At 62.6% G+C, this 24,843-nt stretch overlaps 2 protein-coding genes across 11 annotated transcripts; one reads left to right on the top strand and one right to left on the bottom strand.

Moving 5' to 3' along the window:
* Positions 1–891: 891 nt before the first annotated feature.
* On the bottom strand, positions 892–15,754 carry ARFIP2 (ADP ribosylation factor interacting protein 2). 9 transcript variants are annotated; one of them, XM_030546842.1, is made up of 11 exons: positions 14,562–15,171; positions 12,728–12,835; positions 11,910–12,098; positions 10,379–10,603; positions 9,667–9,723; positions 6,553–6,648; positions 4,825–4,940; positions 4,209–4,430; positions 3,873–4,030; positions 2,632–2,806; positions 892–2,405 (listed from the first exon to the last, which is right to left on the bottom strand). In XM_030546842.1, the coding sequence occupies exons 3-11, from the start codon at positions 12,052–12,054 to the stop codon at positions 2,250–2,252; spliced, it is 1,350 nt and encodes a 449-aa protein (XP_030402702.1). In that variant the 5' UTR covers positions 12,055–12,098; positions 12,728–12,835; positions 14,562–15,171; the 3' UTR covers positions 892–2,249. The 9 variants fall into 9 exon arrangements, with proteins under 9 accessions (XP_030402702.1, XP_030402705.1, XP_030402707.1 ...); XM_030546845.1 differs by lacking the exons at positions 11,910–12,098; positions 14,562–15,171 and adding an exon at positions 15,731–15,754 and having other exon boundaries at positions 10,379–10,487; XM_030546847.1 differs by lacking the exons at positions 11,910–12,098; positions 14,562–15,171 and adding an exon at positions 15,666–15,753 and having other exon boundaries at positions 10,379–10,487.
* Positions 15,755–15,863: 109 nt separating this feature from the next.
* TIMM10B (translocase of inner mitochondrial membrane 10B) lies at positions 15,864–23,198 on the top strand. 2 transcript variants are annotated; one of them, XM_030546857.1, is made up of 3 exons: positions 15,864–15,983; positions 18,988–19,083; positions 21,590–23,198. In XM_030546857.1, exons 2-3 carry the CDS (start codon positions 19,018–19,020, stop codon positions 21,851–21,853), a joined length of 330 nt encoding a protein of 109 aa, XP_030402717.1. In that variant the 5' UTR covers positions 15,864–15,983; positions 18,988–19,017; the 3' UTR covers positions 21,854–23,198. The 2 variants fall into 2 exon arrangements, with proteins under 2 accessions (XP_030402717.1, XP_030402716.1); XM_030546856.1 differs by lacking the exon at positions 15,864–15,983 and adding an exon at positions 15,987–16,070.
* Positions 23,199–24,843: the final 1,645 nt, after the last annotated feature.

Below are 24,843 nucleotides of genomic sequence, written 5' to 3'. Positions count from 1 at the left end.
CTGGGCCACCGACAGCTGGCCAGGGAAACAAGGTCCTACACTCAGCCGGGCAGGGCTCTGCACTGCCTGTCCGCAAGCAGTAACCTGGAAACACACAGTCGCTCCGGTCCAGAACGTCGGGGAGCCTTCGCAGCACCCCGAGGAAAAGACGCTGCTGAGCCAGGACGGCAGGGGGAGGCAAAGACCTCAGCGCGATGGGGTCCCAGTCTGGCCTTGGGGCGAGGGGCCCAGCAGGTACAGCTCTGCCTGCAGCTGTAAGGAAATGTGCAGCCCAGGTGGAAGCCCAGCCCAGTGCACCTTGCTGTGTGGGCGGGGTGGACGGAGTCTGGCACCAGTACCAGGCTCCCCCCTAAGCTGGGATCCAGCAGGGCGAGCTGGGGCGTCTATCGCCCAGTCGGTGGGACAGCAGCCCATGCTTGCAGCCCTGATGTCCAGCGATGGGCTCACGGATGCCATACAGAGGCTCTGCCCCCTACCAGTCATTCCCTCATGGTCAGCTGGCTCTGCCATGACCCCAGTCCTTTCCCAGGGCACAGTGCCCAGCCTGAGCAGGGCAGCACAGACATAGCAAATCCCCCCGAGCACACGACCCCCTTCTCCGTGCAAGGGGTAGAGCTGCCCCACCGAGGCATGACTCCTGAGCTGCCTCCTGGGGGCTCCTGCCTGGGCGCAGGCTGGCAAGGCCCTGGGCAGAGCCTTTGGCAGGTCCTGGGGGAGGGACGAAGCCTGACAGTCAGGGAGCACCCGCTACTGCCCCCATGAGAGGACCAAAGCACTGGGAGGACGCCCCCACCCTGCTGCCCAGTGTCCCCCAGCATGAGCCCCCATCTGATCCTCAGCCCTGCTCCATGCCCAGCAGGGCCCCGGCTCCCAGCCCCAGCACACATAGGGTGACTTCGTACCCTTTTATTCTGGAGCCTTCACAGATGTGGGGGGTTGGGGTAGAACCAGGGATTAAATTAGCAAGAAAAACAAACCACTTCTCCCTTGGCAGAGGAGAAAGGGCCGCAGCGCCACCTGGCCCGGCGGCAGAGGGGCCCCGGCGTGGCCAGCACAGGACAGACCTGGCCACCCCACTGCACACACGCATGCTGGAGGAGCCCTGTGCTGCTGGAGTGGCCAGCACTGGCCACCGGAGGCTGGCTCTGTGCAAATGGAAAGGCTGAAGCCAGCAGGCGTGTGCCAAGCCCAACCTGTCCCCCTGCCCGCAGCGGGCGAGGGGGCTGGAGCCCAGGGGCAGGGCAGTCCCCAGACACCTGCTGCCCCAGTGCAGGGAAAGAAGGGGCTGTAGTGTGTGTGTCCGAGAGGGGAGGAAGTAATGAAAGCAGCTGACCCGCCCCCTCTGGAAATGCCAGAGACCAACTACATAAAGCGAGGGAAGGACTGGCCCCAAGTCACAAGCCAGAGCTGGAACAGAACCCAAGAGTCCTGGCTCCCAGCCCCCCCACACCCTTCCCCCCGAAAACACTGAGGCCTGGGACTGTAAGAAGTGAGGCCCTGAGGGGCAGGACAGGAGACACTGCCCCCTCCCGCTCCCCAGAAGGCCTGTGAGGCCTGTTGGTGGGGACAGGACACACCGGCCCCCCAGGAGTGGGGTCTATTGGGAGTGGCTGGGGGGAAAGGACACACTGCCTCCCGCCCCCAGCAGTGAGGCCTATTGGGAGTGGGGGACGACAGGACACACGGCCCTCCCCCTAGGAGTAAGGCCTGTTGGGGGGTGGGACACACCGCCCCCCCGAGGCCTGTTGGGGGGTGGGACACGCTGCCCCCCCCAGGAGTGAGGCCTGTTGGGGGGTGGGGGGTGGGACATGCTTCCCCCCCCCAGGAGTGAGGCCTGTTGGGGGGTGGGACATGCTGGGCCCCCCTGTCCCCCCAGGAGTGAGGCCTGTTGAGGGGTGGGACATGCTACCCCCTCCAGGAGTGAGGCCTGTTGGGGGGTGGGACACACTGGGCCCCCCAGAAGTGACCCCCGTTGCCCTGCAGCTGCACTGGGTGGGGGTCACTGAAGCGCTGCACCCCTAGGAGCAGCCCAGGCTGGGGGCACCGAACTTCCAGGGCAGAGTTGCAGACGGGGGAGCCCTGCCGCAGCTCAGGGCCCGTCTCCAGCCCCCACCTGGGCACAGAGCCCAGGGCCACCAGAGGCAAAGGGGCCCCATGTACCCAGCCAGGGTCCAGGCCGCAGGGCTTGTGCAGGGGTCCCCCTCGCCCACATGCGCCTGGCCCCGGCCAGAGCTCAGAGTTCAGGCCGCTCACTGCTCCTCCAGCCACGAGGGCTTCTCGGCACCCGGCGTCTTCAGCTTGATGTTGAATTGCCGCAGGGTCTGGGCCAGCTGCTGCTGGTTGCCGGCGAAGTAGGCAGAGACGGCGTTGTGAAAGAGCAGCAGCTGCTTGTGCATCACTTTGATCTGGGGGCGTGGGGGCAGAGATCAACCCCAAGCCAGGGCACCCCCAACACTCGACGAGTCCGCCCCCTGGCCCTGCCCCCCAACACCCCTATGGGGTCATCACCCCCCCTGCCCAGCCACACCGGGGCTCATGGTGGGGCAGGCAGCCCAACACTGAGCAGTGTGGAGCGGCTCGGGAGGCCGGCCCAGCCCGTGGCACCCATGGCTACCAGGCCCCGCCCCTCACCTTGTTCTCCTCCAGGAACTTGAGTTTGATGGCCACATCGGCCCGCAGCTTCTCGTACTTCCCCTTGTGGCTCTGGAAGTGGCTCTGGGCGGCGTCGAGGCGGCACAGGGTGTTGGCGTCCCGCGGGCCGATGCTCAGCTCCTCCAGATCTGTGCGGTAGGCGTCGTACTCCAGCCTGCGCGGAGACGGGGTCAGAGCCACGCTGCCCGATGGGCCATCTACCGAGCACGGGGAACCGCAAGCCATGGTTCCCTCCGCTGTGCCGGCCCCTAGGGTCCCCAGCCGGGGCCCCCTGCACCCCTTCTCCACCGAGCACGGGGAACCGTAACCCATCGCTCCCTCCGCTGTGCCGGCCCCTAGGGCCCCCAGCCGGGGCCCCCTGCACCCCTCCTCCACCGAGCACGGGGAACCGTAACCCATCGCTCCCTCCGCTGTGCCGGCCCCTAGGGCCCCCAGCCAGGGCCCCCTGCACCCCTCCTCCACCGAGCACGGGGAACCGCAACCCATCGCTCCCTCCGCTGTGCCGGCCCCTAGGGCCCCCAGCCGGGGCCCCTGCACCCCTCCTCCACCGAGCACGGGGAACCGTAACCCATCGCTCCCTCCGCTGTGCCGGCCCAGGCCCCCCTCATCCCTGCCCCCCTCTACCGAGCACAGGGAACCGCAACCCATCGCTCCCTCCACTGTGCCGGCCCCTAGGGCCCCCAGCCAGGGCCCCCTTCACCCCTCCTCCACCGAGCACGGGGAACCGTAACCCATCGCTCCCTCCGCTGTGCCGGCCCCTAGGGCCCCCAGCCGGGGCCCCCTGCACCCCTCCTCCACCGAGCACGGGGAACCGCAACCCATCGCTCCCTCCACTGTGCCGGCCCCTAGGGCCCCCAGCCAGGGCCCCCTTCACCCCCCCTCTACCGAGCACGGGGAACCGTAACCCATCGCTCCCTCCGCTGTGCCGGCCCCTAGGGCCCCCAGCCGGGGCCCCCTGCACCCCTCCTCCACCGAGCACGGGGAACCGTAACCCATCGCTCCCTCCGCTGTGCCGGCCCCTAGGGCCCCCAGCCACGGCCCCCAGCACCCCTCCTCCACCGAGCACGGGGAACCGTAACCCATTGCTCTCTCCGCTGTGCCGGCCCCTAGGGCCCCCAGCCACGGCCCCCTGCACCCCTCCTCCACCGAGCACGGGGAACCGTAACCCATCGCTCCCTCCGCTGTGCCGGCAACCAGCGCCCCCCGGCAGGGCCCCTCACCTGGCCGTCTCATACTGCTTAACAGTCATGAGCGTGTCCTCCATAGTCTTGTTCACTAGGGTGTTGATGCTGGAGACGAAGAAGTTGACAGCCCCAAGCAGGGTCTCTCCGTTCTTACACAGCAGCTTCTGCGTCTCTGCATTACAGCCAAACTCCTCCTGGGGTGGGGACGGGGTGAGTCAGGGCTCCCAGGATCCCGCAAGCCTGCCCCTCCCCACACGAAGGAGCCCATCCATCCCTCCCTCCGCACCCGAGCCAGCCGGCCCTCGCCCCGGCCGGCCGGCCCTCGCCCCGGCCGGCCGGCCCTCGCCCCGGCCGGCCGGCCCTCGCCCGTACCTGCAGCTCGGGGGATTTCTGGCTCAGGTCGGAGAAGGCGTCGCCCAGGGCGTGCTGGGTCTGCACCAGGCTGTAGAAGTGGTGGGTCAGCGCCCGGGCCAGTTGCAGTACACACTCGTATTTGCGCTTCGTGTCCCGCAGCAGCTCGATCTGTGTCTCCAGCTCCAGGTCCACTGTGCGTGAGCCCCGGCCGAAGCGCTCCGAGATCAGCTGCTTGGTGCACTGCGGGAGGGGGACGGGTCAAGAGCTCCCCAGGGCCCCGGGGGTCTCCACGAGGCGCAGCTCCCACAAGCCCCCACTGAATATTTAGGAGGGAAGTTCATGCAGTTTGTACTCTAGCCCCCTCCCTGGCCCCATGGGACAGCCGGTCCCTCCCCCCAGGCAGCCCATTCCCCCTCCATGGGACAGCCAGTCCCAGCTCCAGGGGCAACCCATTCATCCCCCCGCCCCATGGGACAGCCAGTCCGTCCCCCCCCCCAGGCAGCCCATCCTCCGCCTCCATGGGCGGCCCATCCCCCCACTGGGCCTCCCTACCTGCCCCATGGGACAGCTGGTCCCTCCCCGAACAGGACTGCCTGTTCCCTCCCCCACCCCCCATGGCCCAAGACAGACTCACCTTGTATGTGTTGATGCCCCATTTCTTGACAATATCAAACTTCTCCACAGCGATGCCCCGGGCGGCCTCGTCTCCCGCTGCCAGGGGGCCGGGGTGGGGCAGGTGCAGCCCAGAGCCTGAAACACATGGGGCCCAGTACAGGGCAGTGAGACCCCCCACCCCCACAGACCAAGGCCTTGCTTCAGCCCCCTGGCTGGGATGTGGGGTAGCACCTCCTGCAAGGCCTAGTCATTGTCCCTGGGGGCAGCAGCCAGGCACGGTCCTGCTCCGGGGGACCCTCAGCCCGAGACCCACTCCCCACCGCTGGGCTGAGCGCCCTGCCCCCTCCCCCCCCAGCAGCATGGGGAAGGCAGTGCCAGTGCCCCACAAACAGGAGGACTGGGGACCTGGTGCCATCAACTCTCCTGGGTTTGTCTCCAACCGCACAACACTGGGTTTGCCTAAAACCCCAGCTCCCAGAGGCAGGGGATTTGAGGGGAAAACACTTCACAGCCCACCTGGCTGGGAGGGAAAGCTTGAAACAGTGACCCACTGGGTGTCCATAGGGTGCTTCCCCCCCCCCAGCAGTGCACCCCATCACACACAGACTGGCGGTTCAACTGGCCCCAAGGCAAGTCCCCCTTCCCAATTGGCCCCACAGCGCACAACCCCCCCACCCCACAGCAGCCCCAGGGTGTGCACACACCCCCACGGCAGCCCCACTGGCCCCAGGGTATACATGCCCCCTGCCCCCACAGCAGCCTCATTGGCCCAGGCACACGTATGAGCACCCCCCACCCCCACTGCAGCTCCACTGGTCCCAGCAGACACCCCACCCCCACAGCAGCCCCACTGGCCCAGGTGCACATACCCACCCCCCGCGTGGCCCCACTGGCCCCAGGGCACACATGACTCCTGCCCTGTCCTACTGCCCCCCCTGCCACCCCACTGGTCCCAGCACACATCCCCCTGCATCAGCCCCCTGCCCGCGCCGCAGCCTCACTGGCCCCAGCACATGTACCTCTGTCCCCCCACATCAGCCCCACGGCACACACGCCCCCAGCCCCCGCCACACTGGCCCCAGCACATGTACCTCTGTCCCCCCACCGCAGCCTCACTGCCCCAGGGCACACACGCCCCCTGCCCCCGCCACAGCCACACTGGCCCCAGCACATGTACCCCCATCCCCCCGCATCAGCCTCACTGCCCCAGGGCACACACGCCCCCTGCCCCCACCCCACTTGCCCAGGCGCACGTACCCCCACCCCCCCGCATTAGGCCCACTGGCCCCAGGGCACACATGTTCCCCCCCCACCCGCAGCAGCCCCAGTGCATGTACCCCCCACATTGTCCTATGGTTTCCGAGCCAGCTGGCACCATGAGCCCTCTCTGGGCAGGAGCTGCCAAGTTCAGCCTCTCAGCCATGCAGGGTCACGACAACAGTGGGGTGGGGGGAGAGACTTGGCAGGGGCCTGTCACTGAGGCGCACGTCACCAGGCCATGGTGCTCCTGCAGCCTCACGGGGCAGTGGTACCTTTGCCTGGGCCCCTCCAGGCTGCCCTGCAATGCCAGCAACAGCAGGGGCTCCACAGCCCCCTCCCCGGGGGCTTCAACCCTACACCACAGCAGGGCAGGGGCAGCTGCCCAGGGCCGATTCCCCCGCAGGGACTGGAAGGACCCTGAGCCAGCGGGCACCCTCTGGCCCGGGGTAGGGTGTCCATGAGGCATCAACGAGGGGACCAGCGGTACCTGCTGATGCATCTGCCTGGCTGGCGATCTGGCTGGCAGCAGATTCACTGGGTGAGATGGATGGTCCTCGGGAGGAATGAGATGTGACAAAGGAGCCTGGAAAAGGAAGGGACGGGCCAGGCAGGGCAATGCCAGGTGACGTGCAGAGGGCGGGAAATGGAGAGATGGCATGAGGTGACAATTAGAAGGTGGGGCTGTCATAACAAGAAAGGGAAGGGTAACAACCCTCCTGCATACACTGCTATAAAATCCCTCCTGGCCAGAGACACCAAAATCCTTTTCCCTGTAAAGGGTTAAGAAGCTCACGTAACCTGGCTGACACCTGACTCAAAGGACCAATAAGGGGACAAGAGACTTCCAAATCTTGGGGGGAGGAGGGAAGGGGGGAGAAGAGGCTTTTGTTTGCGCTCTCTGCTTTGGGGTTGTTCGCTTTTGGGACTAAGAGGGACCAGGCATCAACCCATGGTTCTCCAAAACATTCTGAACAAGTTTCTCATATTTCAAACTTGTAAGTAACAGCCAGGCCAGGCGCGTTAGTTTCTCTCTGTTTTCTCAACTTGTAAGTGTTCCTTTGCTAGAGGGAGGTTCATGCCTGTTTTGCTGTGACTGTGAACCTAAGGCTAGAGGGGGTTCCTCTGGGCTCTTTGAATCTGATTCCCCTGTAAAGTCATTTTCCATCCTGATTTTACAGACAGGATTTTTACATTTTCTTTTTAATAAAATTCTTCTTTTAAGAACCTGGCTGATTTTCCCGTTGTCCCAAGACCCAGGGGTTTGGGTCTTTGATCACTTTGTAACCAATTGGTGAGGATATTGTTCTCAAGCCTCCCCAGGAAAGGAGGTGTAAGGGCTTGGTGGGATATTTTGGGGGAAGAGGAACTCCAAGTGGTCTTTTCCCTGTTTCTTGTTAAATCACTTGGTGGTAGCAGTGTACCAGGTTTTAACCTAAGCTGGTAGAAATAAGTTTAGGGGGCTTTCATGTGGGTCCACACATCTGTACCCCAGAGTTCAGAGCGGGGAAGGAACCCTGACAGGGGCTGAGCCAGCTGTTTCCGGCCTGGTGACTGTCCCAGGACAGGGCACCCCCAGGCTCAGGGGGGCCCTGGGTAGCAGCACTGAACACAGGGATCAGACCTGGGCCCAGCTAGCCTCACACGCTGCAGGGCCTGTGCCTGACGCAGTGGCAGGAACATGCCCCTGGAAGGGCTCATCCGGGACACCAATACTCAGAGACTGGCATAAACCCCAGCGCAGGTTTCATATCCCTGACGGAACTATTCTTCCCCTCAATCCCTCTGCTATTCGCGTCTCCACAGAATGGCCAGGCCCTCGTCCTCAGTGACATCCTGTGGCAGAGAGTTCCACAGACTAATTACAGTGTGTGACAAAGTGTCCCATTTCGCACCTTTCCATGCCATGGACCGTCCCTCTGCCCCTGTGCTGCGTGGCTGAACAGAAGCCCCAGTCTCCCTCCCCGTGCATAGCCCCCATTGGGATTTACAGATTTCTGTCATTCTCACTCCAGGCCAAGAGAAGCTATGTAGTGACACACTGGGCCACTGACACACCTGGCTGTTAGCCACAGGCCACCTGCTGGGACTCTGCTAACGCAGCCTCTTCATCACCCCGTCTCTGACCCAAAGAACTGCAGGGGTGAAGCCAGCAGCTAAGCTAACTGAGTAGCAGGGCACCCCATGCTTGGGCTGCCTCCCTCCATGGGGCAAGAGCCTCATGGGACAGGGCAGCCCTGATGCCCTTGCCTCAGAACAAAGGCCAGGCTGGGGGGGTACAGGGAGGCCAGGTTGGGGTCTTGGCTACCAGCATCTGGACATTGGCCCTGGTAGAGATTCCAGGTGCAACCCGGCAAGTTCTTACCCTCCATCCCCCAAGCATAGGACCATGGAGATGTGCGCGGTGGGGACAAGATGCCAACCCCTCCCCTCATGGGACCATGGTGGGGTCCTGCCCGAGGGGCGGGACACTGGCATTATCTGGTTTTACTTTGCGTCAGGCCGGGGACAGCACTCTCCCTCCTGTGCTAGCCCGTGGCCAGGCCTGCACCAGAACAAGGCAGGGGGCTCCTGATGAGCTAGTGCCCCCTGAGGGTGCCCGGCACACACCCACACACGCCCCCGCTGACACCAGCACTCACCTATGGTAGGACTACACAGCAGCGCTCCCCTCCCCCACACGCTCCTCCAGCAAGCCCAGCCCCCGCTCCCAGCACTAGACCCCACGGGGAAGGAAGTGGGAGTGATTCTGGGAGTGATTCAAGCAAACGTGATTCTGGGATGCATTAACAGGTGTGTTGTAAACAAGACACGAGAAGTCATTCTGCCGCTTTACTCTGCGCTGGTCAGGCCTCAGCTGGAGTATTGTGTCCAGTTCTGGGCACCGCATTTCAAGAAAGATGTGGAGAAATTGGAGAGGGTCCAGAGAAGAGCAACAAGAATGATTAAAGGTCTTGAGAACATGACCTATGAAGGAAGGCTGAAGGAATTGGGTTTGTTTAGTTTGGAAAAGAGAAGACTGAGAGGGGACCTGATAGCAGTTTTCAGGTATCTAAAAGGGTGTCATCAGGAGGAGGGAGAAAACTTGTTCACCTCAGCCTCCAATGATAGAACAAGAAGCAATGGGCTTAAACTGCAGCAAGGGAGATTTAGGTTGGACATTAGGAAAAAGTTCCTAACTGTCAGGGTAGTTAAACACTGGAATAGATTGCCTAGGGAAGTTGTGGAATCTCCATCGCTGGAGATATTTAAGAGTAGGTTAGATAAATGTCTGTCTGGGATTGTCTAGACAGTATTTGGTCCTGCCATGAGGGCAGGGGACTGGACTCGATGACCTCTCGAGGTCCCTTCCAGTCCTAGAGTCTATGAGTCCCAGTGCCCAGCCAAGGCCAGGAAGCATTAGGGAGGGGAGCCCCAAGCCAGGCCTCCCCATAAATCAGTGCGGGTGTGAAGCAGGCAGCAGGGAGCAGACAGGTTAGCAACCAGGATGCCCCCCAGGGCCCAGCTAGCCCACAGGCCCCCTGACAGCCCCAGGCCAGGCTACGGGGAGAGCAGTTCCTGCACCAGCCAGTTAGTGAAGCCCAAGGAGGGAAAACGGAGCCACCTTGTGCATGGAGGAGCCGCAGTCCCGGGAAGGAGGCGTTATACCGCACTGCAGGGCCTAGACAGAACCACACAAGAGGGTCGGAGCGGGGCGCACAGCCTAGGTGCCCCCACCCAGCCGGGCCTGGCCACCCAGCCTGGGGCCCAATGTGCCAAGCAGATCCTCTGACCCATGAGCTGCCCACTGGGTTCCCCACTGGGCATGGCCAGTCAAGCTAGCCTTCCACCCCAGGGGAGCTCCAGGGCTCCCAGGTGGCAGAGCACCTGGGGCCAGGCTGGCTTGGTGCTGGGGCTCAGCTGCTCCCTTCTCCTAGGTTGCCTGGGGGGAAGCTAGGGCTCCCCCTGACTTGGGCAGACCCAATCTGGCTACCCTGGCCTCCGCAACCTGGCAGGGTAGCAGGCAGCAGGGCAGCTGAGGCTAGTGCCCCTCTTCTCACCTGGGGCACTGCAGAGGAGGGGCACTAGTGCCCCACAGCAGAGCTCCTGCCCCACAGCAGAGCTGCCTCCTCCCCTACACCATTGCCCTCTAGAGCCCCTGGGGGCCCACTCCTGCCCCCGACTTTGAGGTAGCCCACCTCTTGTCCTGCAGCACCTTTTGCCTGCCAGACTGCAACCGGCAGTGCCCCAGCAGAGGCACCAGGCCCAGGAACCCCCAGAGGGGACCAGCAAGGGAAGACCTGTGCCCCCCAGCTCCCTGCCCTGGGGGCCCTTACCTTTGACAGTGCTGGTGGGGATGATCCCCTCAGCGGTGCCCCCGTAGCCCCCCGACACAATGCTGGTCTCGTTTAGGTTGGGCCCCGACACCATCACCTGCTGCAGGTCCTGAAACGGACAAGAGCAGAGTCCAGGGGGGCTGGGGGCAGCTCTGGGCTCAGACTGGCCCCTGGAATGGGGAGTCAGCCCCCAAGGGCAGCCTGGCCCTGCTGCCCCCAGCCAGCCTAGGACAAAGAGGGGATTTTCTGTAATATCTCTGTGAATCCTCCATGTGTCTGTTTCCCTCTGTACTTTCCTGGCTAGCTGGGTGCACAGGAGACAGGTCACCTCGCGTCTGGGGGCAGAACTGGCCATGAAAGAACCGTCTGAAACTGACCCAGACCAACAGAAGATCCAGAGAGACAAAACAGCCCCTCATCCCCCAAAGCAGTTTCAGCCACCAACACCGAACCTCCTGGGCAGCCACCCTGGTAGGGTGGATGCTGCTGGAGGGTCAGGAGGCTGGAATGGAGCTGCCCTGAGGAAGGACCCCCTAGTTCTCCCCTGGGACTGACAGACAAGCCGGGGAGGTGGGCCAACGTCTCATGGGGGGAGAGAAGCTTTCAGGATCCCCAGAACTTTTCTTGAGAGCCAGTTTGAACCCTGGCTTAGCCTTTGCCCTGTGTGCTGGCCAAGGGCGCCCGGACTCTGTAGCCAGGTGATTAACAAACATGACTTTGTCGCTGCAAATGCTGCTGGGGAGCAGGGCCGGCCTGCAATCGCTGCAGGGAGCCGCGGAGAAAGATGGGTCACTGGTGCCGAAGGTCCAGCTGTGAAGGGAGCTTGGGGTCCTTAGAGCCCAAGGCACACTGCCTGCCCTCCCCCATAATCTGGCCCTAATCTGGTGCCCCCCTCTCCTCCCCCCAACACGCCCTGTAACCCGTCGCCCCCCTCCCCTTACCCGTAACTCAGCACCCCCCCACCTCAGCATGCCCCTGTAACCCAGCGTCCCCCTGCCCCCTGTAACCCAGCATCCCCCTTTCCCTCCCCCCAACACACCCTGTAACCCGTCGCCCCCCTCCCCTTACCCGTAACCCAGCACCCCCCCTCACCTCAGCACGCCCCTGTAACCCAGTGTCCCCCTGCCCCCTGTAACCCAGCATCCCCCTTCCCCTCCCCACAACACACTCTCCCCTATAACTGGTGCCCCCCATCCCCCCAACACGCCCCCGTAACCTGGCACCCCCCTCCCCGCCCCCATAACCCAGTGCCCCCCCTCCCTACAACATGCCCTGTAACCTGTTGTCCCCCTCCCCTCAACACGCCCTGGTAACCCGGTGCCCCCCTCCACCCCTCCCCAACAGGCCCTTGTAGCCCAACACCCCATCCCCCCATAACCTGGCACCTCCCCATCCCCCCCCAAAACACGTCCCTCTAGGCCAGCGCCTCACCTCCCCTCCTCCTGACACGCCCCCCCAGGCCGGTGCCTTCCCATCTCTTAGCCCTGTGCCCCTGTGACAAAGTGGGGTTTTATTTATCTTGTTATGTTACATGTGAGTCTTAGTGTCCTATAACAACACTGGCTGTGCCTCAGTTTTCCTGTGTGCTGCACCAATACTTCAGAGGTGGGAATTGGGGGTGTGATTTTGCTGAGGCCCTGGAGCAGGTGAGGCTGCCCAGCTGTTTGCAGCTGCATAACCTGACACCCAGGAGGGGGGTGCAAACAGGTGCCACCTTTTCCTGGAGAAGGGAGACAAAGAAAAGGAGGAGGGGCATCAAGGGGGGTGTCGGGAGGCTGGCAGTCTGCATGGGGGGACCGGAAGAGGGGGAGTCCAGGGCGTCTGGCCCAGGACTCCCCAAGATGAACTTGGCTGATTTCTGTGCTAACAAGTTCTGTTCTACGCTGTGATCCTGTCAACTAATAAACATTCTGTTTTACTGGCTGGCTGAGAGTCACGTCTGACTGCAAAGTGGGGGTGCAGAACCCGGTGGCTTCCTCAGGACCCTGCCTGGGCAGAATCGCTGTGGGAAGCGCACAGTGTGAGAAGGGGATGCTGAATGCTCCGAGGTCAGACCCAGGAAGGTGGAAGCCTTGTGAGCTTCTTGCTCTGGAGACAGCCTGCTCACAGAGAGGAGACTTCACCAGAGTCCTGCCTGGCTTCGTAGGGAGCAGTTCCAGAGCCCCTCTAGCCTGGTGCTGCCCCTCCCCCCAACACACCCCTCTAGCCCAGCCCCTCACCTGCCCCCAACATGCCCCTCTAGCCCGGCCCCTCCCTGCCCCAACATGCCCTTCTAGCCTGGTGAGCTCTCCCCAACGTGCCCATCTAACCCGGCCCCCCTTTCAAAGTCCCCTGTCCCAGCCCACATACCTGCTCCAGGCCATCGTCCTCCGGCAGGCTGCTCGTGTCCCCGGTTCCGTTGATGGGGATCTCCATCGTGGCAGCTTTGCTCATGAGCCCATCCGTCATGGTCAGGATCTGCAGAGACAGAGCGATGCTGAGGGACCAGCTGGCTAGGTCCCAGCCTCGCTCTCCGCAGTCTGCTCCCCAGGCCCTGCTAACCCCTGCAAGACACTGCCCTGGCTGAATCCAGTTCTCCGAGGAGCTCCCCTGGGACTCAGCCCGAATGGCCATTCTCAGAGACTGGCACAGATTTACCCCCACCCTCCGGGATACCAGCCCCTGAGAACAGACAGCAGTACCCCTGGGCATTCTGTCTGCCCACAGGAGGCCTAGCCCTGCCCACAGGCTGATAGAGGCCCCTGCCCCGATCAGAATGGCAGCAGAGCTGACAGCATGTTCTGGCGTCCAGCGATCACCAGCCGCCCACGTGGGTCCCTCCCCAGAGACTGTTCCCAGGAGCCTGGGCAAAGACCTCTTGCTCCCGCCCCCCGGGGCCACCACTGCCTACACCTGCCAGTCACCACGATAAGGACTTTAGCTGAGAACAATGGGCTGTGTGTGCATAGGCTCAGGAGCCTGCCCCAGAGGCAGCAGCTGCCAGATCCCTGCCAAGACTTCAGGCAGGGGGCACCTCCACTCTGCCTCTCCTGCCTGGCACGTGGGCAGGTGCCTACTACTCCCAGCCCAGGGCCCATAGACCTACACTTCTCTGCCACCTCCAGGGCCTGGACTCCCTTGCCCCAGGCTCAAAGCAGCCCCCTGGGGTTGGGGATCACGGAGCAGAGTAGACTGCAAGCCTTGCTGGCTAGAGGCAGCATCTCACTGCTGAGGACCGGGCTCAGGGACACACCCTGTGCTCCTAGCAGACCCAGAGGTGCGGCTGTGACTCACCTCAGAGGTGGCTGCCTTACCACCAGAGACAGCCAAGCTAAAGAAGCTGAGTCCTCCCAGGCTCCCGCCATCCCCAGAGCTGTGTCCTGCCCAAGCACTCGGCTCCCCACCCTCAAGAAATGATAGCTTGCCCAGATCCACCTTCCTGTGGGGAGCTCACCTGAGAGTTGGCCTGAACTCCCCCATCCCCGAAGGTCTCCCCTGTAGGCCCCTTCCCTGATGTATGGCTGGGGCTCATCTTCCACTGGGACCTTCCCAGCTCTTGCTCAGCTACTGGGCCATGGCACCTGCTGGCAGGGAGTTAAACAGGCCCACGTGCCCTGCGTTTAGAAGCGTTTCCTTTGCTCCCTGTCAGTTTCAGTGACTTTCCCTTGTTCCGGGAGTTGTGTGGAACAGGAGGCCCCTGATTCACTTAAAGGGAGTAGCATCTGCTCCCCTACTTCACAGGCTGAGTGGCCCTTTCCCTGGGGGCAGTGACAGCTCCCTGCCTCACACCATCTCCTGAGCTCTCAGCGCCTGCAGCTCCACAATGGGGCCAGGGCACGCAGGGTCCTGGGACACACCTGGTCTGGCAGCTGAGCAGCTCCTGGCCCAGTGCCCAGGGAGCGGGTGCCAACAGCCACGTCCCCAAGGCTCTGCAGCAGGAGCTACCTTCAGCCCATGCCAGGGGCACTGCTTCACTCCATGCAAACAGGGGTCAATCTGCAGCTGGCTCCTGCTTGCAAGGCAGCACGTTCAGGAGAAATTAAGACACAACTAGACCCCTTGAGCTTGCCTTGCAGCCCAGCCCCACACACCACAGAAAAGTCAAGCTAGAGGGACGCAGCCCAGCACTGCCAGGCCCCCACATGAGCACTTCACTCAGCTTGACAGAAAACCTTGCACCCTGGGGGTTACAGCCCTGCCTTACCTTCCCTCCATCCCCAAGACCAGGCGGCATCAACTCCAGCTCCCAGCTGGGGGGGGAGGCAGTCAGCAAGGGGGACACGCCTAGGGCAGCAGGCGCCAGCACAAGCCAGAGCCCAGCCTGCCCGGACTGGTCAGGGCACATTCCACAGCAGACAGCACCACCCCACAGCTCCGTTACCTTCCCCATGTCCCTAGGACTGGGATACCGGCCCAGACTGGGAGCAATCAGGGCCCCCAGGACAGGATTGGGGGGGTCTAGCAACGGGAATCAGCCAACTCTCTCCCCCTCCTATGAGCCCAGCAGGCACAGAGCCATGCCAGGAACGAGCCAGCGGGGCCTGCTCCCTGGGGGTATTGAGCCAGGCCGTGGGGGCCAAAGTCGCTTGTGCTCTACCACAACTGCACCCTGCCACATGGCTGCCCCAGCCCACAAGCGGGGCAGGGAGACGGGCAGCGCCAAGCAGGACCCCCAGACAAAGCCCATCCCCACCAGGGCGCTACCCTGACTCACCCCACAGAGCTCTGGGCAGGGAGCGGGGATCCCCAGGGGAACCCAGTGATGTCACATGCTGCCCTGCTAATCTCATGGGCGGGGGGAGGGACACCCACCATAAGGGGATGCTGAACGGCAGTGAGGCCCCCCAGCCGGGCCCCTCCGAACCCCCCCAGCCGGGCCCCCCCCAGCCGGGCCCCTCCGAACCCCCCCAGCCACAGCCCCGCTCGCCCCACCAGCCGGGCCCCTCCGACCCCCCTCAGCCACAGGCCCCCTCGCCCCACCAGCCGGGCCCCCCCCAGCCGGGCCCCTCCGACCCCCCCAGCCGGGCCCCCCCCAGCCGGGCCCCTCCGAACCCCCCCAGCCACAGCCCCCTCGCCCCACCAGCCGGGCCTCCCCCAGCCGGGCCCCTCCGACCCCCCCAGCCGGGCCCCCCCCAGCCGGGCCCCTCCGACCCCCCCAGCCGGGCCCCCCCCAGCCGGGCCCCTCCGAACCCCCCCAGCCACAGCCCCGCTCGCCCCACCAGCCGGGCCCCTCCGACCCCCCTCAGCCACAGCCCCCCTCGCCCCCCCAGCCGGGCCCCCCCCAGCCGGGCCCCTCCGACCCCCCCACCTGCTCCGGCCGCTGCCGGGTCCCCAGCGCCGGCGGCTCCCGATCCGACACAGACCGGAACCCACGTCACGAGCCGGGCAGCGACGCAGGAGGGGGAACGGAACTGACGGCATCACCAAAGAGGAACGGAAACCACTCCAGGTAAGGGGGACGGAAGTGACACCTGACCCCGGAAACAGTTCCAACAACTGGACGGAAGTGACGTAAAGATGACCAAAAACGCTTTCCTAAGAGTGGCCAGGACTGGCGGCCAGTTAGTAACGTCATACCCATGGCGGAAGTGGTGTGTGAAGTCACGCAGGGTCGGGCGGAGGAGAACTGAGTCACGTGGTCTATGCAAGGCCGCAGTGTAGGTCACGTGGCCTGGGAATGGAGGCGCCGGGAGAACAGCAGCAACTTCGCAGTGTGAGTGAGGGCGGGGGCGGCTCGGGGGGGGGCGGGGCCCAGTGTCCTCTGCCCCCCCCCCCGGTGTCCCCGACCTGCCCTAACCCTGCTGTGCTGGGGGGTTCGGGGGGGAGACTCTGGCCGGGGGGGCGGGGCCCAGTGTCATCTGCCCCCCCCCCCCGGTGTCCCGGACCTGCCCTAACCCTGCTGTGCTGGGGGGAGGTGGATGCTGGCGGGGGGAGCGGGGCCCAGTGTCATCTCCCCCCCCCCGGTGTCCCCGACCTGCCCTAACCCTGCTGTGCTGGGGGGTTCGGGGGGGAGACTCTGGCCGGGGGGAGCGGGGCCCAGTGTCATCTGCCCCCCCCCGGTGTCCCGGACCTGCCCTAACCCTGCTGTGCTTGGGGGAGGTGGATGCTGGCCGGGGGGAGCGGGGCCCAGTGTCCTCTGCCCCCCCCTTGCAGGTGTCCCCGACCTGCTCTAACCCTGCTGTGCTGGGGGGAGGTCGATGCTGGCGGGGGGAGCGGGGCCCAGTGTCCTCTGGCCCCCCCCCCCCCGCACGTGTCCCCGACCTGCCCTAACCCTGCTGTGCTGGGGGGAGGTGGATGCTGGCGGGGGGGAGCGGGGCCCAGTGTCCTCTGCCCCCCCCGCAGGTGTCCCCGACCTGCCCTAACCTGCTGTGCTGGGGGGAGGTGGATGCTTGGCGGGGGGAAAACGGGGCTCCAGTGTCCTCTGCCCCCCCCCGCAGGTGTCCCCGACCTGCTCTAACCCTGCTCTTGCTGGGGGGTTCGGGGGGGAGACTCTGGTCCGGGGGGAGCGGGGGTCCAGTGTCCATCTGCCCCCCCCGGTGTCTCCCGGACCTGCCCTAACCCTGCTGTGCTCGGGGGAGGTGGATGCTGGCCGGGGGGTGAGCGGGGCCCAGGTGTCCTCTGCCCCCCCCCCCGCAGGTTTCCCCGACCTGCCTCTAAGACCCTGCTGTGCAGGGGGGAGGTGGATGCTGGCGGGGGGGAGCGGGGCCCAGTGTCCTCTGCCCCCCCCCCCCCCCCGGTGTCCCCCCCCCCCCCGGTGTCCCCGACCTGCCCTAACCCTGCTGTGCTGGGGGGTTCGGGGGGGAGACTCTGGCCGGGGGGAGCGGGGCCCAGGGTCGTCTGCCCCCCCCCCCCCCCGCAGGTGTCCCCGACCTGCTCTAACCCTGCTGTGCTGGGGGGGGTGGATGCTGGCCGGGGGGAGCGGGGCCCAGTGTCCTCTGCCCCCCCCGCAGGTGTCCCGGACCTGCCCTAACCCTGCTGTGCTGGGGGGTTCGGGGGGGAGACTCTGGCCGGGGGGAGCGGGGCCCAGTGTCATCTGCCCCCCCCCCCCTTTGCCGGCAGATAACTGCCTGAGGCCAAGCAACAGCGGGGGGGGTCCATCGCCTGGTGTGCCGCGCCAATAAACACACCAGGGTGGAGAAGCAAACCAAGTTTATTTGAGATCTCAAAGCGGTGCAGGGAGATTGACTCAGATCAAGCACACCTAAAACAAGCAGTCTGTTCCTTTATATCCATGAGAACTTTTCTCACTGACTAGCAATCCCCCGTTTCCCCTCCCTCCTCCTCCTTCCTCCCCCTGTAGCAATTACGTAAGCGCAGGTGCATTAAGTAATCTTGGCCGGGGCAGCTCGTTAGTAAGTTTTCCTTCTGCAAGTTATCTTGTCCTTCTGCTAAAGGTGCACAGGCCTTATCACCACTGCTTTAGACCAGTTAGAACTGTTGCAACTGATAACGGCTGTTACACCTGGCCTTTTAGGTCGATTAAAGTTCAAACATGGAGGGACTCTTGTCTGCTGAGGCCTAAAACCAGGAAGGCTCCATACTCTTGTGGCCTTCCACCCTCCCGAGTTACGTAGGGTTATGCTTAGTGACACCAACACCCCGGTGTCCCGGACCTGCTCTAACCCTGCTGTGCTGGGGGGAGGTGGATGCTGGCCGGGGGGAGCGGGGCCCAGTGTCCTCTGCCCCCCCCCCCCGTGTCCCCGACCTGCTCTAACCCTGCTGTGCTGGGGGATTCGGGGGGGAGACTCTGGCCGGGGGGGAGCGGGGCCCAGTGTCATCTGCCCCCCCCCGGTGTCCCGGACCTGCCCTAACCCTGCTGTGCTCGGGGGAGGTGGATGCTGGCCGGAGGGAGCGGGGCCCAGTGTCCTCTGCCCCCCCCCCCCCCCCCGCAGGTGTCCCCGACCTGCTCTAACCCTGCTGTGCTGGGGGGAGGTCGATGCTGGCGGGGGGAGCGGGGCCCAGTGTCATCTCCCCCCCCCCCGCAGGTGTCCCCGACCTGCTCTAACCCTGCTGTGCTGGGGGGTTCGGAGGGGAGACTCTGGCCGGGGGGAGCGGGGCCCAGTGTTGTCTGCCCCCCCCCGCAGGTGTCCCCGACCTGCTCTAACCCTGCTGTGCTGGGGGGTTCGGGGGGGAGACTCTGGCCGGGGGGGAGCGGGGCCCAGTGTCATCTCCCCCCCCCGCAGGTGTCCCCGACCTGCTCTAACCCTGCTGTGCAGGGTGTCCACAGCCTGCCCGGGCGACTTGCTGCAGCCTTCACCCCCCGGTAGCCTGGGTGTCTCCTGCTGCCCTGGGGCTCTTCACATGGGGGTTGAGTAGTACAGGGCCAAGAACCAACCCGCTCGGTGACGAGTGCCCATTTACAGTCCTATTGCGAGACCGCTCCCTTAGCCAGGGTGTAATGCCCAGCGCAGCGGCTGCCTGAGAGAACGGCCGCCCTTAGCACAGGAGCTCGGGTGAGCCCAGCCCCACCGGAGCGCCGGGGCTGGCTGAGCCGAAGCTGCTGGCTATCCAGCCAGGCGGTGGGGTACCAGTGCCGGAGTCAGAGAGGGGTGAGGGATCTGTGCGGAGCCGGTGGGGGGTGGGAGTGTCACAGAGTCAGGGTCGAACCCCTCCCCCTGCTCTCGTTCCAGCTGCGAGATTTCCTGCTCGTCTACAACAAGATGACTGAGCTCTGCTTCCTGCGCTGCGTCTCCAACCTGAACTTCCGGGCACTCACCAGGGAGGAGGTTAGCTCTGGATCCTGCCAGTCCCCCAGGCACAGGGCTGCAGGGGAGCTCATTTCTCCAGGCCGAGGAGCTGTGTGACGGTGCTGCCTGTGGGAGCCAGCTGAGCTCACTCAATTGTCTGGGGCAGACAAACCCCAGAAACTGGTGGTTATTCCAATACTTAGATTTACCAACCAGCACAGAAGAGCCTGTGTGTTACTTCACTGATTACTCAGAAGTGCAAACAACGCAGCTCCCTTAAAGTGTCCAGCTTCAGGCCTCCGTTCAGACACACACGTCAGATATGATGATGATTACTGAGAATCTTATCTCATCATATAAATGTAACCCTTCCGCCCCTCTGAGCTGGCAGCAGCAAGGGCCGGGTTCAGTATCCAGGGGTTCCGTTTCAGTAACACAATGCATAACTGGCTCGAGCCCCCACCCAGTGACCTGGGACACTCACATACCACATCCCCCTGGGCACCTCTAGGAGGCAGCATTTCCCCTGTCGCAAGCACAGAGTCTGAGTGTAGCAAAATCCCTTTAATAAAGGAAGGAATCAATGTGGCATCCCATTGGAGAAACACCACAAACAGGGTTATAACACAAACCATAAACAAAAACCCACCTCCAAGTACGTTTGGCACTGTCCTTTTTCCCCTTAGGGTTTTAAGTCCAATCACCCCAAAGTCCAACAACCCAAAGTCTCTGGTCAGTGCCACCCTAGAATTCGAGAGTTTTATCTGCAGAGTTTTAACCCCCCCCAGCCTGGGTGGAAATGGGGGGGAGTCCACATAAGGTGTTATGGGGCACCTTACATGGGCCAGGGCCAACTGCTCCACCTCTCCGTGGAGTTCTGCTGCAGCCTTCACCACGACTAGCTCCACTCCACCAGCTGTGCTGGTCCTCCAGCTCACTGCTCCATGGGCTGCTCCAACACACTGCAAACTGCTCCGCTCTGCCAGCCGCTTAGCGATAGGTCTTCAGGTTCCCTCACTAGTTAACACAGCACTCCGTGATCTCAGCTCTTCATAGGGGAGCCCTGGTGCTGGTGCACCATTGGCCCAACGTGAATTCAGCTCAGCAGCCTCTAGATAGACTCCTAGTGGAAGCAAAATTAGCTCTGCTCTTTTACAGCGGAGAGAGGCAGATGTGCAATTGGTGTTCCAGGCCCTCAAAAGGGGCCGGGGCCCGGGCCCACACACAGAGTCCCCAACCTCTTGCAATTCACTGGGTTTTGGAACCCATGTCCCTTGTCTAGCAAGTGTCACTTAAGTTAAATTGAGACATCTCTGTCATAAAGCAGGCTCCTAGTTCCTCATTCACATAATCAGGTGGCAACACTTGATTTATCCTGCCCCAATAACAAAGAAATTGGGGATCCCAGAGCTGTCAAAATAACCCTGCCAGGCTGCCTTGGGCTATGCTGGGCGTGTCCATGCAAATATCTGAGAATTCACACTTCCTGAAATTCTTTCCACACTTCCTATAATTCACCACCAGATGTCAGGGTAGAGCTCATGCTGACTCTGCCTACATAAAAGAAAAGGTTCTTCCAATCCCAGAGGATCAGCCACACACCCAGGTCCAATGATAACTTAGATCTTACCCAGAATACACGCTACAGCCAATTCTTATTAACTAAGCTAAAATTTATTACAAAGAGAAAAGAGAGAGAGTTGCTTCAAAGATCAATCTACAGACAGACTTGAATTCAATTCTTGAGGTTCAGATACATGGCAGAGGTGAGCTAGTTATCGAAAATCCTTTCAGATATAGTCCAGAGGTTACAGTCCAATGTCCATATTCAGGGTGGCTCCAGTCAGTGACGGGGGATCTCAATCCTTGTGGCTTAAGGTTTCCTCCTCTTGAAACCCAGAGCAGATCTGAGATGAAGGATTGTGTCCCAGGCTTCTTATACATTTCCAGCAGCCTTTCAGCCTGAGAAAACAATAGGCTTAACTCTCCTTCTTCCAAACATCCTGGCAATTAGCACAGAGTAATTTACCCATTAGACAGTTCAGATACAGGTTACCACAACCTTCAAAGAGACACATAGACAATAATACTATTTCACGCAAGTGTCTTCCTAAATGTTAATATTCCTCCTTTGATCTTTGAATCAAAGCCATAGCGATAGACAAGACTTGTTTGCTGACATCCCAAGCCCTGAGCAAACACCTCCCCTTCTACCTCTAACAATGCGGCTGCATTTCAAAGCTCTGTTCATTGAGTATCATCTTAACCAGTCTCTAAAGCTTGGCCCTGGGTCAGATCAGTCTGTGAGCTAATTAACTCTTTCTGGCCCTGTCACCTTTCAGTGAGAGATTATATTACACTTATAACGTCACACTTTGCATCCTGTGTGTCAGAGCCGTGGGCTTCCCAGCCTCTTGGGCATGGGTATTGAGGATGGCAGGATACCTTTGAGGCGGGGGCTGGGCAGTGGGAGCTGTGGGCAGGAATGGGAATCTGCTCCCCATGGAGCCAGGTCCCTTGTGACATCCGTGGTTTGTCCTTGCAGGAGGCCTGTCTAGATAGCTGCGCTGGGAAGCTTGTCCACTCCAACCACCGGCTGATGGGTGCCTACGTGCAGCTCATGCCCTCCATTGTGCAGCGCCGCATCTCAGACTACGAGGCTGCTGCAGCTCGGGTGGCCCCGGGCTCCAGTCCAGAGGAGGTCCCTGGTGCTGCCCCTGCGGCCCTGCCCACAGCAGTTGGCACAGGAGCCCACCCTAACCAGCAGGTGGCTGCCAGTGCAGAGAGCACCCCAGACCCCGTCAGCTAGTGCCCCACTGCCTCCTGGCGTTTCCTCGTCCCCCATGGCTGTGCCCTGGACTTGGGCCTGGGTGTGGGACAGCCTCCCCCTGGGCTGGGCCTCCTCCCACCGCTGGATCCAGCCAGATGGACACTTCCGCCCTCTTCACACGGGACTGGGCCAATTAGTGCCAGCATCACTACCCTCGATGCAACTGCCAGCAGCAGCCCGGGCCTCCGGACAGCGCAACCGCGCGAGTTCCAGCCATGTTTGGGCCAAGCCAGCCTGCCTCTCGGGCTCTGAGCAGCTGCTTGAGTCCATTGCGACCAGGCCGTCTGGAGCAGCCTGAGGGTGCCCTGCTGAGGGCTTGTTAGTCACAGCAGCCGCTCTGCACTAGGCTCTTGTGCCCCAGGGCAGGGTTTTCTCTCTGTCCTGGAAGGCTATTTCCTATTAGCAGTAAATCAGTGTCCTCTTGATGTCCTGGGTGCGTGGGATGCTTTGGGCAGGGCCCAGCCCGCTCACACAGCTGCTGGGAGGGCCTTCCCAGGGTGTCACTTCACCCTGCCCTCAAGCTATGTGTGTGTTGGGGGGCTCTGGTACTGCTTCTGTCCCTCGCTCTCCTGATTCTCCACGGAGACACACCCCCCAGTGGAGGTGGCAGCCCCACACCCTGGTCGTGCCCCTTGGCCTCTCAGTCTCTGTTGCTCCATTGTGACACTGAGTCACTAGGGTGAGCCCTGCCCCCCAGGGGCTGGGAGACGAGGGGGTCACTGTAAGGAGAGGGGCTCTGCCCCTGGCTCCTGTACACCAGCGAATGAAGCTTGTGTGGCCCCACAAGAGTGAGAGGACTGTCTTGCAGCCTTGTGGGGAAGGCTCCTGTCTGCCTCCGTCCGCCGCCCCTGCCCCTGCCCCAGTCCCATGTGCCAATGCACGATGCTCCGAGGTGGAGCATGGGGCTGTGGCACTTGGCGCACATTGACAGGCTTGGCCCTGCTTTTAAACACTGTCCTGGGAGTAACGCTTCTAGTGTGCCAGGCTGCACTCCACCCCGGGCAGGCCGCGCAGCCACAGCACCCCCTGGACTGGGCCCAGCGTGTCCTCTGAGATAGACTCCTACTCAGAGACCCCACGCGGCCTCAGGAGCACAGCAAATGACAAGCCGGCTGGGTCAGAACAAGGGGGTAGTGCCTGGGTGTGGTGTTAGGAAAGGTGGACGCCACGGCCTGAAACACCCTGCTCTGCTGAGATCCAGCTTCTCTTGTGCTGGACAGCTGCAGCACCTGTCTCTGGGAGGAAAGCTTCTCCCGCTCCAGGGGCAGCCGTGCCAAGTGGAGTGCACGGAGCTGTACATGGGTAATAAAGAGATTAACACGAAGCTCCCACGTTTGTTCCAAGCTGCCCACACGCCCCTCAGCTCTCATTCAGCCAGCACATGCATCCCCCTGCCAGCTGCTCCAGCCTGAGAAACAGCTGGCCTGGGTCTAGGCCTACTGGGGCAGAGAACTGGTTCACATGCAGATCCCAGCCGTGTCCCAGGCCCCTCTGAGGACCCTGAGCCCGGCAGCGAAACCTCCTGGAGCTCTGGCTCCCGACAGACCTTCCTGGGGTAAGCAAACCCCTGACCTCCAGGGCTCTGGCCTTCCCCAGCCCCTGGTGAACAGTTCCAAGACAGGAATCCGTGTCCCACTGCCTGTGGGCTCCCCTCTCTCTGGGTTGCCTGCTGGGTGCACTCCCCTGTCTCACTGGGCACTGCGCTGGGCCTGCTACCCCTGCCCCCTCTGGGCACCACGCTGGGCCTGATCCCCCCCTACTTCCCCAGGTGCTGCGCTGGGCCACCCCCCCCCCCGGCTCTGTGGTGAGTCTGCCCCCATGGCACCATGCTGGGGCTGATCCCCCCCCATCCCTCCCTCTGCTGCCTGCTGGGCCTGCTCCCCCTGCACCACGGGCTGGGTCTGTCCCCTGCCCTCCCAGGACGTTTGCTCTCTCCCATCTCAGCACTGTGCTATGGCTTCTCCCGGCAACAAAGGGGGGATTTTCTGGTGTCACGGAGTCCCCGGGCGATGCTCTGGAACTGCTCCCCACAAAGCCAGGCAGGACTTTGGGGAGCCTCCTCTCCCTTGGAGCAGACTTGTTCAGGGCAAGAAGCTCACACGTCTTCACCTCCTGGGTCTCTCCTTGGAGCATTCAGCATCCTCTGCCCCTCCGTGCGCTTCCCACAGCGAGTCCGCCCAGGCGGGGTCCGGGGGGGGCCAGAGGGTCCTGCCCCCCCACTTTGCAGTCAGACGTGAGTCTCAGCCAGCCAGTAACACAGAAGGTTTTACTAGTTGACAGGAACACAGCGTAGGGCAGAGCTTGTTAGCAAAGAAATCAGTGACTTTCAGCCAAGTCCATCTTGGGGGGAGGGGAGCCCAGAGCCAGGGCTCTGATCCTCCCCCTGTGCCCCAAGCCAGCAGAGACTGACTCCCTTCCAGCTGCCTGGCCCCTGCCCGGCCAGTTGCTCCTCCTTGCTTCTGGCCAAGAGTCACCTGGTCACATCCCCCTCCTGGGTCTCAGGTTACGAAGGGGCGGCCATAGCATTCATGCAGGCGGCTAGCGCAGCCCCTGCAAGTCACGCACCCTTATTCCCACCACCTAGACTTTGGCACAGCACACAGGGAAACTGAGGCACACACAGCATTCATACAAAACAGTAAGCCTCCCATAGGCTTATATACATCATAACAAGGGGAAATCCTCACTTTGTCACATCTGGACTATTTTTTAATCTTCCATGTGCCTCAGTTTCCATCTGTATTTGGCATTACTGCCCTGGAGGAAAAGGGGGTTGTCTGCTCTGGGGGGTAGTGTGGGACAGGAGGTGTGGGCGTCACCTTGTTAAGGAAGTGGCTGGAAGGTGCTGACAGTGACCCACGTCAATGCAGCATCCCAAGAGCAGAAAATTCACGGTTAGCAAACGATGTGCTGGGCAGAGCTCCGCTGGGAAGCAGGAGGCTGGAGCCCAGAGGCGCTCAGACCCTGTG

The sequence above is a fragment of the Gopherus evgoodei genome, unplaced genomic scaffold, assembly GCF_007399415.2.
Source record: "Gopherus evgoodei ecotype Sinaloan lineage unplaced genomic scaffold, rGopEvg1_v1.p scaffold_49_arrow_ctg1, whole genome shotgun sequence".
Taxonomy (NCBI): Eukaryota; Metazoa; Chordata; order Testudines; family Testudinidae; genus Gopherus; species Gopherus evgoodei.
Note: the sequence above shows the minus strand (reverse complement) of the source record. Positions and strands in the feature narration are given on the sequence as shown.